At 45.0% G+C, this 17,500-nt stretch overlaps 1 protein-coding gene across 1 annotated transcript in view; it reads left to right on the top strand.

Moving 5' to 3' along the window:
• Window positions 1-17,500, top strand: part of GABA-B-R2 (gamma-aminobutyric acid type B receptor subunit 2) — a 351,207-nt gene that overhangs the window by 258,137 nt on the left and 75,570 nt on the right. Inside the window, 1 exon segment of the mRNA XM_071688897.1 lies at window positions 15,029-15,269. Within this exon segment, the coding sequence (XP_071544998.1) occupies window positions 15,029-15,269 (241 nt within the window).

Raw genomic sequence — 17,500 nt, 5'->3', positions numbered from 1 at the left:
TCAATACCGGAAAGTTGTGGTTGGAGCAGCAGGTGGCACGTATAGACGTATCTGGCATCCTAACCTCATGACTTGGATTATGGTCGCTAGATGGCAGTCGTGCATCCTGGCTCGCAGCCAGTTGCCAGCTACCGATATCTTTTTAATTTTATGTATGTAACCATTTTTTTTTTACCTTTTTACATCGTATCTCAGTGTTAAGAATGCAAAATTATTCGTGATTTTGAGGGTGTCATTGGTTCAGTTGATGAGAGATTTAATGGCGTCTCTCCATTAATATGGAGATTATATGATATTCAAATAAGAAGAAACCTGTATTTGATTACATACATACGTGCATATATGTGTATGTAAACAGTTTACCACTGGGCGATCGTGATTCGAACTGAGGGGGGCCATGTGAATGACAGCTTACTCATCTCTCCACTCGACCATAACTAGACTGACATGCATATGACCCCAGGGTCGATACCCGGATAACCAGTGGTGCATTGTTTACATCAAACACATATGTGCAGTGTATGCTACACACACACACACACATTTATGTACGTAGATTACCTTCCTGCCCCAGGAATCCCATTTATGGGGCTCCCGTTTCGCTCAGTAAGACGTACTACGTCCATCACGAGAGACCACGGGCCAAGGAGCGTCATGTATTTACGTCTGTGCAGGGTGAGGACTGGGTGAATTTAGAGTAACTGTTCAGTGTCTTCAGTATAGACGTTGCATCTCGGGTATGGTTGTTTTCGTGATATACTGGTGTTTTTAATGTAGAGATGGGTGGAGTTAAGAATCCAGACGAGAAAGTGTAACTAGTGTATGTTTGGGGAGCGTAGTTTGAGATGGGTGGATGTCTGGTAGGATGGTATTTGGTACTGGGTTGGGAGGGCTATTGCTTAATGTTTGGTGACTCATTCGGTGTGTATATGTTTTGCCATTGTTGTGTTTGTTGGGAATAGGGTTGGGGGATGTGTGATGATAGGTTGTTTAAGCGCGAGGTAAGGGAAAGCATATTTCTATTTTGGGAGCTGGTGTTCACTTATGGAGTGCTATAGGTGACAAGGGTTCCACAGCTGTTGCAAAGAACTGAATGCCAAACATATCTGGGTGGGATTACATCGGCGAATCATTTGTCTCACTGTGTAGGTTCTGAATGCTTGTGGTCACTGGAAGGACAGGAAGTGTTGAGGGTGTGTTGTTCTGTGTAGTTTCAGGTTTGGTCGTATTTGCTGTTGACGGCGTGGAGGAGCAAGAAGGAGAGGCGTAGTTTAGGTAGGGTGGGATGACCTGTTCATAAAGCATGAAGGGATAGCCTTTACCTTATCTCAATCTGGTGGTAGTGTGTGTGTGTTGTGAGAGCGTTCACTTTCTGTCTTGCCTTTGTGTTGATGTCTGGTGGTGCTGGGGGAATGAATGTCGTGTGCGTGTGTGTGTGTGTGTGTGCGTGTGTGTGTGTGTGTGTGTGTGTGTGTGTGTGTGTGTGTGTGTGTGTGTGTGTGTGTGTGTGTGTGTGTGTGTGTGTGTCGTTTCGGATGCCCAAAATAGCTGGTATTTTGTTGAGTGAGACGGAATATGTATTCAGAATGATGAGAGGTTCAGGTTGGGTTCATGTCTGCCTGGGATTAAAAGAGAGGACTGGAGATTTCTTCATTGATGCAGATATTCTGCTCTGGGTGAGCCAATGTTCGAATTACATATTGTAGTGTAGTATGTATGACGTTGCCTGCATCATTGTCGTAGAACTGTAATGTCCCCGTAAGGTCTTCTACACGTGAGGGGACTACACTGTCGTCTCTCTAAGACCTGATACTATGCATGTTTCCTATCAATCCTTGAGTCCCTCTGTGTCCCACTGCTTTGAACATCCTTCCGACCTCTCTATTCATGTTGGATTTCTTCCTCTATAAATCTTTCCATCATCCTACATCACTCACTCAACAATACCCCAGTCCTCTGGTACGGTTCACATCTACTGGGTCGTCCACTCTGTCAAGACCAAACGCCACACCACCACACACCCAAAACAGAACACTCAAAGAACAATCACCTCCTGCCAAGCAACCCCCTCAAGGTCTTCAACACCTTCACATAGATGCAAAGGTCTTCCCATTAGAATTCGATCTCATATAGCTGGGCGCTGAGCACCGACACAGGCAGGAATAGGATGGAATAAGGCAGAAGTGGTGAGGATAGGATATCATGGACAGGTCTGTGGATAGAGAGCTGCCTTGTCGGTGCATTACACAAGACGGATAGAGAATAGATGTGGTCGAAATGAGGCCTTTTTATTCGTCTGTTGTTGGCGCTACCTCGCTCAATCAGGGAACAGCAAACAGATTTAAGGTACACAAAATACAGAAACAGTAGAAATTTAGGGGGGAAGAGATGGCCGTGGAAGGGAGCACTGTGGAGAAGGATATGGCCTTGGAAGAGAGTATGGTAGAATGTGTTACGAACGATGGTTTATGGGACGATAAAAGGCCTTGTCAGGACTAGTGATGAGCGACAGTATTGGTCGTCTGGAGATATTGATGTAAGAAGAGGAGGAGGAGGAGGAGGGGGAGGATCGAGCTGACGTATTGTATGATGGGGAAAAAATAAAGGTAATGAATGAAGGGAATTGCGTACAGGGGTTAGGGAGAGAGAGAGAGAGAGAGAGAGAGAGAGAGAGAGAGAGAGAGAGAGAGAGAGAGAGAGAGAGAGAGAGAGAGAGAGAGAGAGAGAGAGAGAGAGTTGAAAGGCTTTTTATTCTTAGTTTTCAGTTAAGATAGTAGTGCCTTTCCCTCTCACCTCAGTGAGAGTAACCCACCACCAGTGCCTCTCCCCTCTCACCCCAGTGAGAGTAACCCACCACCAGTGCCTCTCCCCTCTCACCCCAGTGAGAGTAACCCACCACCAGTGCCTCTCCCCTCTCACCCCAGTGAGAGTAACCCACCACTAGTGCCTCTCCCCTCTCACCCCAGTGAGAGTAACCCACCACCAGTGCCTCTCCCCTCTCACCCCAGTGAGAGTAACCCACCACCAGTGCCTCTCCCCTCTCACCCCAGTGAGAGTAACCCACCACCAGTGCCTCTCCCCTCTCACCCCAGTGAGAGTAACCCACCACTAGTGCCTCTCCCCTCTCACCTCAGTGAGAGTAACCCACCACCAGTTCCTCTCCCTCTCAACCCAGTGGGAGTAGCCCCACCACCAGTGCCTCTCCCCTCTCACCTAGGGAGAGTACCTCTCCCACTGGGCCGTGTACCAACACGCCCGGCCAGTAATTGGCTATGTTTGCCTTGTATCGATTCCCCTGTATGTGTGTTCTGCTATGTTTTACACCCCACAGGAGTGCAGGGAGGGTGAGGGGAGAGAGAGAGAGAGAGAGAGAGAGAGAGAGAGAGAGAGAGAGAGAGAGAGAGAGAGAGAGAGAGAGAGAGAGAGAAATTACATGGATATCTAGATGCATACATAAGTGAATATATCAGTAGATAGATACATAGACTGATAGATAGATAGATAGATAGATAGATAGATAAGCAGTTAAGAAATTATATATCTGTTTCATATAGAATGACGTGGTCATTTTCTTAATGCTCTGACAACCTAATTCAAGACTCTACTTGGGTTTCTGGGTGTCATTGATTCTATGGAATGATATCTTCTCTTTCTCGCTCTGAATTACCTCTCGTATGTTATCAGCACATAATTATCTCTCGTATGTTATCAGCACATATCTCTTCATCCATTTGCCCTCATATCTCTCTGACCAACCCCACTCATCCACCCCCATTACTGCTCGAAGTACATGCTAAAAGTAATTCCAAATTTTTTGTTCCCCCTTACGACGTAAATTAACACGCTCGCTACTCCTACTTTTGACAAGAGGAAGTTCATGTCTGTGCATAAATTACTGACTAGTAATCGAGCGCAGTCAATATTGACAGCACTTACACTATAGTGAATCACGTTCTTAGATAAATACGACCCCTTTTTTCTCCTTCCGGTACTTCCTCTTCTTCGTGAAAGACGACGAAGAATCTACATATATTGTATATATGTCGTTATAGGAATTAGAATTTACATATATATATATATATATATATATATATATATATATATATATATATATATATATATATATATATATATATACATATACGTATATAAACTTCAGGCAACATGTGTTCTGTAAATGAACGCTACCTGCGTAATAGCCTCCATGGTAAATATGGTCTCATTACTGTTCTTATTTTGCAAGTGTAATGCTCAACACAGACCTTCTTTGCCTTGTTATCTGCCTGTCGCTTCGTTACCTGTGGCTCTCCAATCTCCAGCCCATAGCCTCCTGTTTTACTGTCCTGTCTCCATCTGTGGTGGTGGGTGGGTGGAGGGCGGGAGCCTCCTGTTTTACTGTCCTGTCTCCATCTATAGTGTTAGGTGGGGAGGAGCCTTCTGCTGTACTGTCCTGTCTCCATCTGTAGTGGTGGATGAGGAGGAGCCTTCTACTGTACTGTCCTGTCTCCATATGTAGTGGTGGATGAGGAGGAGCCTTCTACTGTACTGTCCTGTCTCCATATGTAGTGGTGGATGAGGGGGAGTCTTCTGCTGTACTGTGTTGTCTCCATCTATAGTGATAGGTAGGGAGGAGCCTTCTGCTGTACTGTCCTGTCTCCATATGTAATGGTAGGTGGGGAAGAGCCTCCTACCTTACTATCCTGTCTCCATTTGTAGTGGTAGGTGGTGGGGAGGAGCCTTCTGCCCCACTATTCTGTCTCCATCTGTAGTGGTGGGTGGTGGGAAGGAGCCTTCTGCTGTACTATCTTGTCTCCATGTATAGTGGTGGATGGGGAGGAGCCTCGTACTTTACTATCCTGTCTCCATCTGTAGTGGTGGTGGGTGGTGAGGAGGAGCCTTCTGTTGTACTGTCCTACCTCCGTCTGTAGTGGTGGTGGGTGGTGAGGAGGAGCCTTCTGTTGTACTGTCCTACCTCCGTCTGTAGTGATGGTGGGTGGGGAGGAGCCCTCTGTTGTACTGTCCTACCTCCGTCTGTAGTGGTGGTGGGTGGGGAGGAGCCCTCTGTTGTACTGTCCTGCCTCCGTCAGTAGTGGTGGGTGGGGAGGAGGAGCCTTCTGTTGTACTGTCCTGCCTCCGTCTGTAGTGGTGGTGGGTGGGGAGGAGGAGCCTTCTGTTGTACTCTCCTGCCTCCGTCTGTAGTGGTGGTGGGTGGGGAGGAGGAGCCTTCTGTTGTATTCTCCTACCTCCGTCTGTAGTGGTGGTGGGTGGGGATGGTGGTGGGTGGGGAGGAGGAGCCTTCTGTTGTACTCTCCTGCCTCCGTCTGTAGTGATGGTGGGTGGGGAGGAGCCCTCTGTTGTACTGTCCTACCTCCGTCTGTAGTGGTGGTGGGTGGGGAGGAGCCCTCTGTTGTACTGTCCTGCCTCCGTCAGTAGTGGTGGGTGGGGAGGAGGAGCCTTCTGTTGTACTGTCCTGCCTCCGTCTGTAGTGGTGGTGGGTGGGGAGGAGGAGCCTTCTGTTGTACTCTCCTGCCTCCGTCTGTAGTGGTGGTGGGTGGGGAGGAGGAGCCTTCTGTTGTACTCTCCTGCCTCCGTCTGTAGTGGTGGTGGGTGGGGAGGAGGAGCCTTCTGTTGTACTCTCCTGCCTCCGTCTGTAGTGGTGGTGGGTGGGGATGGTGTGCCGTCGTGCCCAAGCATCATACTGTTGTCTCCAAGATCGTAGCATCATACTTAAGACGGTTAATGACTTCTCTCATCTCACTTCACAATGCTCTTCTGTTCCTTCTAATTTCTTTCTCTTCCGCCCCACTCCCACCCCTATAGCACATACAAGGAACGCCACTCAACATTCCTCAACATTTCTCTCACCTCTTCATCTCTCTACCTTCGTCCCAGGAAACCAACCAGACTCATAGAATCTGTCTCCCCCAGATCTTTGTTTTTTCAGACCGATAATCTAATAATCCTCTGAATAATTCATATGGCACATAATCTCTTAGTTAACATTCAACTCGCCATCCTGTCCTCAAATAGAAATTTTGATAGTGTTATCCTGATATCCGTGAATAATTAATGAGACTGCCTCGAAAAATCATGGGGCGATTACTTTTTAAAGGGGGGTGACTTTGCCCCCATTAAAGATGTAATCTCCCCAACCCATGAATACTAAGCTAAATCCAAGGGAAAAATATATGAATTTTTATTACCGACTTGGATAAAAAAGAGAAATACTTTGGGTAAATATTTTCCACGTAACTGCAGAGTTACTTTGAAAAGAGATACTGAAAATGATACGACTCACTGATAGGAACATAGTAGTTAAAGTAACTGTGTAGACACGAGAAGATGTGGATCGAAAAGCTTGATCCACACAGAGCACAGTCGTCAGTGCTCAGGGTCTGTGGAGAGCCAACCACACCTGCTAGAACGGAGCAATAAGAAAAGGAAGTCTGAGGTAGTTTGAAAGTGGTTGGTTAGAAGAGTTGATTGGTTGTAAGGTAGTTAGGTTTGTTTAGGTCTGATTTGTGAGTCTTGCTCATATTTAACAATCGTGTATGACTATATATATATATATATATATATATATATATATATATATATATATATATATATATATATATATATATATATATATATATATAAACACAGGTCTTCCTCTGCATATGTCTTGTGATCTATAAGAAATTATATCATACAAACTATACCATATACAATCCCTATACGCCCTATACTTTCCTATATATGTTATACAATCCCTTCTGGGATCTTGTACACACATTCTTATTTACATACACACAGACAGACAGACAGACACAAACACACACACACACACACACACACACACACACACACACACACAAAGTCTCTCTCTCTCTCTCTCTCTCTCTCTCTCTCTCTCTCTCTCTCTCTCTCTCTCTCTCTCTCTCTCTCTCACGCACTGTTCATCTACATACAACAACAACAGCCTGGGATTACAGAAAATACAGCAACACGGAACAAAGCCGGGATGACAGATAATCAATACAGCGCTTACTGTTGTCACGAGATATGACAGAGTGACTGTGTTATGCCACTCTCCCGCCCTCTCACACACACACACTCTCACTCACTCCCTTCCACTCTCCCTCCCTCCCCTCCCACACTACACACTCATTCACTCTGTTCCACGCTCTCCTCCATCATTCTCCTGTGGCTTATGTATCTATCTATATATCTATCTATCTATCTATCTACCTATCTATCTACCTATATCTATCTATCCATCTATCTATCTATCTATCTATCTATCTATCTATCTATCTATCTATATATATATATATATATATATATATATATATATATATATATATATATATATATATATATATATATATATATATATATACATATACACTGTTATCGACCCTAACCTAGGATGGGGGATGAACAGCTGGGTAAACTGCAAGCTCCCTGCCCTGTCTAGGATTCGAACCACCTTAGGCCCGTGCATGCTTCATGGTCTTCGGCGTTGCCCACCACACCACAGAACCACATTAGGTTTGGGGAAAGACCCATTCAGTCCCATCTTCCCCTTTATGCTTCCTCACAAGCAGATCACCACGGAAAACGACCTCAGATAAACGACCCCAGATAAACGACCCCAGATATTCCATTCCCCTCCACTCCCCCACCTTCACAATGAACGCCAGCTGTTTCGTACTTCCCCCCCCCCCACACTCCTGTCTTGGAGGACGAAAATATTTGCCACCGTTGGTTAATATGATTATCCACCATGACAACAACATGCCAGTTATCCGAGACGACCCCATTCCTTATGTACGACGACTGATGATATAAACAGAGGACACTGTCTAAGACCCATCACTCACTTCAATCACAAGAGCCAAGCAGTTCAAGAAATCAGATGTGGTTAAAGTGACAAACTTGTATTCTAATTCCGTATTAGAATCTAAGGGTTTGTCTAAGTGCCTTTAGGTTAGCTAGGCTTCAATGATGACCTAAATTTGTGTATATTATGTGAGCTCCTGGATGTGTAAACAAATATTGCTCATCTTAAAACTTACTGTCCGACACAGATTCGTCAGATTTCAATGTTTCTTTGGAATTGATAGTCGAAATCATGAATTTGAAAGTCTAGATGCAAGGGCCATTGGAAATCCTCATTTATATATATATACATACATACATACATACATATGTAAATATATATATACATATATATATATATATATATATATATATATATATATATATATATATATATATATATATATATATATATATATATATATACATATATAAAGTTACCTTCTTTGAGGCTTTACAGCACCGTCAGAAGACAAAAGGAGTCCACCATCACCCTGCTACTGAATGTGGCGCGGCCATGTATCACGGGTCCAAAGGTTATGAGAAGTGAATTGGTGAATAAAAGTATGTCGAGCGAGGTGGTGTGTGAGGCCATCTCGCTCCCCTGGGCGAGCAGTACAGGGTCCATCCTTCTGCACAGCGCAGTGAGGAAGTTTGCTTTTATGGTGATGTGGCCTGTTGTAATTTGACGCCACGTTTCATGGCGGTGGGAGGTGGGTGGAGAGAGAGAGAGAGAGAGAGAGAGAGAGAGAGAGAGAGAGAGAGAGAGAGAGAGAGAGAGAGAGAGTGGATGACGGTGAGCGTCATGAAGCAGGCTCCGCAGGGGGACCGCTCAGTGTATGTATAGTGGGGTCAACATAAAGAAACAATGATGGCCACAGGTTGATGGCTCGATAAATTGATGCTCAGTGTATCGACGCACGTGGACGAATGGATAGACTAGTGGACGTAAGGATATCCGGGTCGACTGACAATGCTAGGGATGAATAGATGGATAAAACAAGAGATGTACTGTTGGGTAATTGGTTATGGAGATTAGCTGATGGACAGTTAGATAGACATGGATAAGTGCTGTGGATGGGTGTTGGATAGGAGACTTTCCCGCCTTAGCGTAGGAGTACCACGAACTCACGACAGAGGGTTCGAAGAGATGTCCTCATTTGGCTCTTTCCCTTATCCCTGCCTTTATAAAGTTATAATAGAAGAGGGGAGGACTTCAAGTTCACTCAGTCTCCGCCTATCTTAGCCACCTCCTACGACCTCCTTTCATATACGCTTGTTCGCCGTTCCTTACGTTCGAGAAGTAGCACCAGAAATAGACATCCATTCTCTAGCTGTCATGTGCGATACACCAAAATCACAGCCCATTATCCATAACCAAGACCCATAGACCTTGCCACGGTTTCCCCCGGCTGCTTCATATGCTCTTATTCAGTTAAGTAACAGCACTCCACCCCCTGTATGCCACATTGCTCCAATGCAGTACATCCCGTGCATGTCTTCCACACTCCTGCAGTTGCTCTCAGGCCTCGATCTCTACGTCTCTTCGTTGTATAGCAACTGACTGTTATATCTCTCTCTTGTATCTCCCCTGATGATGTGATTATTGCACGAAAGTGCACTTGGGAACTTACCGTTTTTCATTTCGTGTTTCATATATATATATATATATATATATATATATATATATATATATATATATATATATATATATATATATATATATATATATATATATATATATATATATATATAATCCTCGTGGCAGCTGGCTGTAAAAAGAAGCTCCTTCAAAACAATTCTCTTTCATTCTCGTCTTGGAACAGTGCCTAACCTGACGAGCAAGGATAATCATCTAGGCAGAGTAAGCACTATGGCTAAACAAGAAGGCCTGCACAAGGACGAAGGTAAACAAGGGAGGAGCCGGAGGGAAACAAACAAACTTGCTTAAGCAAACAGTCCTCAAGGGGAGGGGGGGAGGGGGGATAAGAGAGAGAGAGAGAGGGAGGGAGGGAGGGAGGGAGATAGCAGGAAGCTGAGACAGAAGCTAAAGAAACAGTAAAAAAAAATTTCATGTGAATTGGCTTCAGTGGCTGAGCGGGAAGACGTCGACCACGACTGCGTCAGGGGCGGCGGGGTCGTCCTGGACGGTGGTCGTCAGGGTGAAGTGGTCTGCTGTGCTCACTGCTCTCCATCTGTCTTATCACCTTGTCTGTCTTATCTCCTTGTCTGTCTTATCACCTTGTCTGTCTTATCTCCTTGTCTGTCTTATCACCTTGTCTGTCTTATCACCTTGTCTGTCTTATCACCTTGTCTGTCTTATCTCCTTGTCTGTCTTATCTCCTTGTCTGTCTTATCACCTTGTCTGTCTATTATCTTTGTCGGTCTTATCTCCTTGTCTGTCTTATCTCCTTGTCTGTCTTATATATCTTATCTGTCTCATCACCTTGTCTATCTTATCTATCTCCTTGTCTGTCTTATCTCTGTACCACTGTCGATTACGGGACAGGGAGAGGGATAGACGGGACACGAACCTATGCATCTCCAGCCTGCCGTCGAAGGCGACTGACCAGGGCTGGAGTGGTGGGGTAAGGGCGTCTGTGGAATTCCTCCCCTCCTGTATTACCCTCCGAAGGTAGAGAGTGAGAGAGAAAGAGAGAGAGGAAGGAGCCAAGTGAGGATATTGCCTCTAAGTCCACCTGTCTTAGAAAGAGAGAGAGAGGAAGGAGCCAAGCGAGGATATTGCCTCTAAGTCCACCTGTCTTCTGATCCTGACGCTACCTCACTAACCCGGGAAACAGAGAACAGATGTGAGAGAATATATATACATCGTTGCTTCAACGCTCCTCCAACACTTTAACCCGGCCTACCATCAACACCACCAGATCCCCAACATTTCAGCTCTTCTTCAAAGCCACCTCCAGTGACTCTCTCCAACACATCTGCTGGGGCGTTGGTGAGTGCCCCAGGTCACCAAGAGGGTCACACAGAGGTCACAATGACCAGGTCATTGGATGTCAGAGAGCGCAGGCAGGGTGACCAACTCCTCCACCATGACCAGGTCATGGGGGCGAGGTCATGCGATGATCGTATTTCATGTCTTTTATGGAGGGATGCGTGAGCTGGCCTCCTGGATAATGGGAGGCCAAAGCTGAGGCGTACGTAGAGTGAAATGAGAGACAGTGCCGTTGACGTTCTCTCTCTCTCTCTCTCTCTCTCTCTCTCTCTCTCTCTCTAAGAAAAGAGATATATCAAAAATTTACCCTCCCTTCACTTTCCTTCCTTTTTATACTCTCTCTCTCTCTCTCTCTCTCTCTCTCTCTCTCTCTCTCTCTCTCTCTCTCTCTCTCTCTCTCTCTCTCTCTCTCTCTCTCTCTCTCTCTCTAAGAAAAGAGATATATCAAAAATTTACCCTCCCTTCACTTTCCTTCCTTTTTATACTCTCTCTCTCTCTCTCTCTCTCTCTCTCTCTCTCTCTCTCTCTCTCTCTCTCTCTCTCTCTCTCTCTCTCTCTCTCAACATGCAACGAGCCAGATAACAGTTATTTCATACACCGCCAAAAAAACCAAAATGAGCTTCAGTCTAAACATTTACGAGCAGGAGGGAGGATTGGGGGTAGCGTAGGTAGTAATTTAATTTCATAAACGCTTCAAATAAATGCTTATGAAAGCCTTAACGCCCGTATCAAAGATCCATTCAGCTGGTAATGCGTAATGGAAACCACCATTTGTTCTGGACGTAAACTAAATGAGGTTTTTTTCCCCTCTCTCTCTCTCTCTCTCTCTCTCTCTCTCTCTCTCTCTCTCTCTCTCTCTCTCTCTCTCTCTCTCTCTCTCTCTCTCTCTCTCTCTCTCTCTCTCTCTCTCTCTCTCTCTCTCTCTCTCTCTCTCTCTCTCTCTCTCTCTCTCTCTCTCTCTCTCTCTCTCTCTCTCTCTCTCTCCGAGCTAAACTCTACTCGCTCACCCAATTACGGAAACTGCAAACCCGACACAGAAGCCAGGCGTTTATACATAAGGTTCTGTTGCCCACCTACCTCCCCTCCTCCCCCGTCATTAAACGCTGGGAAACATGAACGCCAGCGGATCCAAATGATAGCAATTATGTATAATCGCATCTGCCAACCAAGTTTGCCTCTTAGTTGCCTGGAGGTGTTTTAAACCAAGGATGTCTATCTAGCGTGTTAGCCAGCCACACAGGGAAGTTGAGGGAGCAGGGGAGAGGGGGGGGGTCTGTGTGTGTGTTTGAGGTGCTGGAAGATGGATAGATAGATAGATAGATAGATAAATAGATTGATAGATAGATAGATAGATAGATAGATAGATAGATAGATAAATAGATAGATAGATAAATAGATAGATAGATAGATAGATAGATAGATAGATAGATAGATAGATAGATAGATAGATAGATAGATGGATAGATGGGTAGACAGATAGATAGATAAACAGATAGAGTCCTCCTCCTCCACCAGGGAGCAATACCCCCTCTCCCTCACTGTACTGGCTTCCTAGCCTCTCACCTCCCCTCTCCTCTCCCAAGCCACCACCAGCACATAACTCCCAATGTAAGAGCCTGGTAGCCACACTGGGAGGCAGTCATAGCTTATTTTCCTTGCCAATAAATTCTCACACATGTCCTCCTCGCCTTCAGTATTGGTAGCGTTTTGTCTCTAATTCCTGCGTGGTGGGAGGGGAGGAAAGAGGAATGTGTGTGTGTGTGTGTGTGTGTGTGTGTGTGTGTCTGTGTGTCTGTGTGTGTGTGTGTGTGTGTGTGTGTGTGTGTGTGTGTGTAACCTTTCTGAAGTGTTAATTTGAATCTATATTTGTTTGAGTTTTTTTTTCAGTCATTTAGAAGCAATTTGACCGACCTTCTAATTCTAAGGCGATATCCTAAAAACGAAATCATTTTCGACGCATTTCATCTCATTCTAATTTGTCTCCCTGATGTCAAGTCATCAGATGAACTTGACTGGTGTAACCTCACACGCGGTCCATCTTGCCCTCAGCTGATGGCTAGGTGACCCGCGGCTTCCATACACATTACGCGTCCGGCCTGGCGAGTTATCCCTCAGTATTGGTGGTAGCAAAGGCTGGAGTATTGCCCTCCTGAGCAATTCCTGTGGTGAATGCTGAGTTATGGTCCTTGTCAGTGGGTAGGGGGTCATATATATATATATATATATATATATATATATATATATATATATATATATATATATATATATATATATATACTTTTTTCATTAATTTTCTATTATACTTAGTCGCTGTCTCCCGCGTTAGCGAGGTAGCACAAGGAAACACAAAAGAATGGCCCAACCCTCCCGCATACACATGTATATATATAAACACACACACACGCACATATACATACCTATACATTTCAACATACATACATATAAATACACAGACATATACATATATATACATGTACATACCCATACTTGCTGCCTTCATCCATTCTCGTCGTCACCCTGCCACACATGAAATGGCACCCCCCTCCCCCCGCGTGCGTGCGAGGTAGCGATGGGAAAAGACAACAAAGGCTACATTTGTGCACACTCAGACCCTAGCTGTCATGTGTAATGCACCGAAACCACAGCTCCCTTTCCACATCCAGGCCCCACAAAACTTTCCATGGTTTACCCCAGACGCTTCACATGCCCTGGTTCAATCCATTGACAGCACGTCGATCCCGGTATACCACATCGTTCCAATTCACTCTATTCCTTGCACGCCTTTCACCCTCTTGCATGTTCAGGCCCCGATCACTCAAAATTTTTTTCACTCCATCTTTCCATCTCCAATTTGGTCTCCCACTTCTCCTCGTTCCCTCCACCTCCGACACACATATCCTCTTGGTCAATCTTTCCTCACTCATTCTCTCCATGTGGTTGAATATGGAAGGGAGGAAGCTTAATAATCGTTATTACCCATTATTTTTCTCTCCTTTTCCCAATTCTCTTTGGACCCATTACCCTTAATGATCATCTTAATTAGTACATCTGATCAGATCCTCAACGAAATGAAAAAATAATAGTCGGATATACGAGAGAATAGATTATTTTTCTTTTTTTTTTTTTTGCTATTTATAGGATCCAAAATACGGTTTGCCTCTCGCTCGAGGGGGGGGGGGGTAAGGAAAGGAGAGGAGGGGGGTTAATCAGTGCATTAATTACCCTAATTCTAGCTTACTTTATTGGAAAAAATAAATAGCATCCAGAATTACAGTTAGATAGCGATTATCGTCTGTAATTTCCTGCACTAACGACCTCTGGAACCATTAAGAAAAAAATGATTACCCAGAGAACAACTCTTGGAACCGAAGCGTTTCATATACGCAATCTGATACCACACAGGACGTGATTCTGTAGCGCAATGATGTTCTTACGAAGTAAATAAAATCCTTACAAATACATTACTGCTCATTATTCGCATCTATGACCATTCTTCATCATTTGTGTTCGTGTTTTCTTGTATTTTCTTTCATTCTTAGACTTGACTGGTTAGAACAGCTTCGAACTGATTATGTGAATCTTCTCCGAATCATCTGCTTCAAAGATTGGCTTCATTCGCTTCATTTATGTTGAATGTTTACGTAGAAGTCTGGCTGTTTCAGCGCTGGCTATCTCTATTCCAGCTTTATCTTCTCTCTCTCTCTCTCTCTCTCTCTCTCTCTCTCTCTCTCTCTCTCTCTCTCTCTCTCTCTCTCCCAGGCACCAACCCACCGTCGACCCTTCCCTCGAAAGCTACTAACAGTGTTTCTCAATCTCTGAGATCGACCACCCTTACCGTTCCTCCCATCCACTCACAGCCACCAATTCACTCTCCCTCCCGGCCTCTCACATCCATCACCACCTAACCTTCTCTCCCATCCTCTCCCATCAGACCAACTCAGTACCCCTTCCCGTCCCAGCATCTCTCATCCACCTCTCTATCGTCTTCCCAAGTCTCTCATATCCACCTTTCCGATCATCTTTCCCAGTCTTTCTCATGCACCATCTCATCGTCTCTCTCTTATCCTCACCCATCAGATCAACCTAATGCCCTTCCCACAGTCTCTCAGATTCACAATCTCACCGTCTCTCTTTTACCCTCACCCATCAGACCAAAACCCAGCGCGTCTCCCACTGTCTCTCACATCCATTAACATCTCTCTCCCTCAGGTACATCAAGATGTCGTCGCCCTACCTGAACAACATGATCATCGTGGGATGTATCCTGACCTACACCTCCGTCATCCTACTTGGCTTGGACTCAGAGCTCACGAGCGAGACCAGCTTCCCTTACATCTGTACAGCCAGAGCTTGGGTCCTCATGGCTGGTTTCACCTTAGCATTCGGCTCCATGTTCTCCAAGACGTGGAGGGTCCACTCCATCTTCACTGACGTACAACTCAATAAAAAAGTAAGTTTTGGGTGTTGTGCCTCAGGGCGGGAGTTCTGGTCCCACGGTGTTCTGTCGAGGGAACGAATAGCAGTTGAGGAGGTTGGCCAAGTGCAGCTGTAAGGCCCACCCGACCCTCAGTCGCTCATCTCAGTTCAAAGGTAAGTTTAGGGATTGTCCTTCAGGTGGAGAGTTCTGGTCCCGCGATGATTTGATATAATGAACGTCTGTTGGATGGAGGTAATGAAAGGAAGCTGCTGCTCTTTTACCACATCAAGGATGCAAAGTGAGCCTCTCGTCGTATGTCAAGGTCTAAAACTTTTTTCTCGTTAAAAGTTGCAGGTTTTGGTCATTGACGAAAAGTCCTCACGGAAGCCAGACCAGGAAGGGATGAGAATGGAAAATGAGAGGGGTGGGAAGAGATAGATAGATAGATAGATAGATAGATAGATAGATAGACACATAGAGATAGATAGATAGATAGATAGAGATAGAGAGAGAGAGAGAGAGAGAGAGAGAGAGAGAGAGAGAGAGAGAGAGAGAGAGAGAGAGAGAGAGAGAGAGAGAAGGCAATGGGTAGAAAATAGAAACAGGAGGAGTGTGGAGGATGATAGTAGATGATGTCAAGTCAAACAGATTTCGCTTTCTCTATACCGATTCTAAAGGAACTATGTGGAGTGTTAGCACAGTCTCTACATAACACAGTTAGACTACCACATACCTACAGGACCACCTCAAGCCTGGTACATTGTCTGGGTCTGACCCCATACCAGTCACCTTCATCATGTTCTGCTGGACCAGAGTAGAATCCGACACCATGATTATAGATGACATGACATTAAGAGAATTAAGGAAATAATTCAGATCTATTATTTTCAGACATAAGACTTTTGTTCATAAACTTCAAGTACATTAAGGAACTACATTCATTTATACCAGACACGTATAGCATGTATCTTTTTATAAGAGATATGAAATTGTTAACAACTGAGGAAAAGTTTTAATAGTCCCTCTTAATCTTACGTAGTGTTGAAGACCCCTCCAGCAAGCTGGAGTGTCTGTCTGGCGAGCCAGTTTAATGTATATCTTGAAGACACAGACACAAATATTAAAGAGGTACATCCTTGAGTTCCTTTGGGGAAGATAGCCAAGTGTTTTGTGTTCGAATCATTGCACAGTAGATGTAAAAAAAAAGACTGACTGTATCTTTATTTCCCTTGATTACGTATTATTTATCATAACTACATGTTATCTTTACTGTCTGTACCTTTATACACAATCCTTCGTCACCTTTATGAGCATCGCTGGTCACCTGTTCCCCCAACCATCACGAGAGTCAGACACCCCTATCTTCTCCTCCTCCAGACCCAGCCACAATTTCATTTTCACCGTGAACCGAATCTCACCACACACACACTGATCGCTCCATTACCCATCACCCACCGAATTACGCATTTAATATGCTCGCTCGGAGGCTAGATCTAGTTTTCCATACGACAGGACGGGGTCAAAAGAAGGAATTGTGACTGTGACTAAAGACGCGTTTTTTGGAAGGGCTTCCGTAGGTTCGTTTATCAGATCCCTCGATTAGGAGCGAGAGAAGATCTGGTGTTTCTAACATCTTATCAGAGTGTCCCGTCTCATCGTTTTCTGTCTCCTTCCTGATATTGCTGACTGGTAGACAGGTGCACCATGCCCTTGGAATAAAGGCTTTCGACTCTGTCTCTTCTTCCTACCAAGACAATCCTAAGAAGATATGTTTTCCACCCACACGGGGTGTCCAGAAGACCCCTCTTTAAACACAGACACAGACACACACACACACACACACACACACACACACACACACACACACACACACACACAGACGCCCCGACCATGACAGCTCCTCATATTTGCCTGTCACAGTGGAGACCGATTTGCCTGATTGGAAGCGTCACCCAGTCCATCTATTCGTCTAATCCGATAGCTGTTAAGTGTGAGGAATGAGCCAGGATCCTTCCATTTACCGAGCCATGCGAGTAACGAAGGCAGATGGCTCTGTCGTGTTGGTTTAATCTGATGATGGACATTTGCGCCCCGACACACACACAGCAGGGGAGTAGGGAGGGTGGAAGGTTTTCAGGGGTTTATGAATATTCCTTAGGAGGGCAGTGGTGGTGGTGCCCTTGGAGGAGGGAAGAAAGAGGGGGAGGTGTTGGTCTGGTCGGGTGTGGCTTTGCAGGTCTATTCACATTGATTTACTTTAAGGG

This window comes from Panulirus ornatus, chromosome 46 (genome assembly GCF_036320965.1).
Source record: "Panulirus ornatus isolate Po-2019 chromosome 46, ASM3632096v1, whole genome shotgun sequence".
In the NCBI taxonomy this organism is placed as follows: domain Eukaryota; kingdom Metazoa; phylum Arthropoda; class Malacostraca; order Decapoda; family Palinuridae; genus Panulirus; species Panulirus ornatus.
The sequence above is the reverse complement of the archived record's forward strand: the minus strand, read 5'-3'. Positions and strand labels throughout refer to the sequence as shown.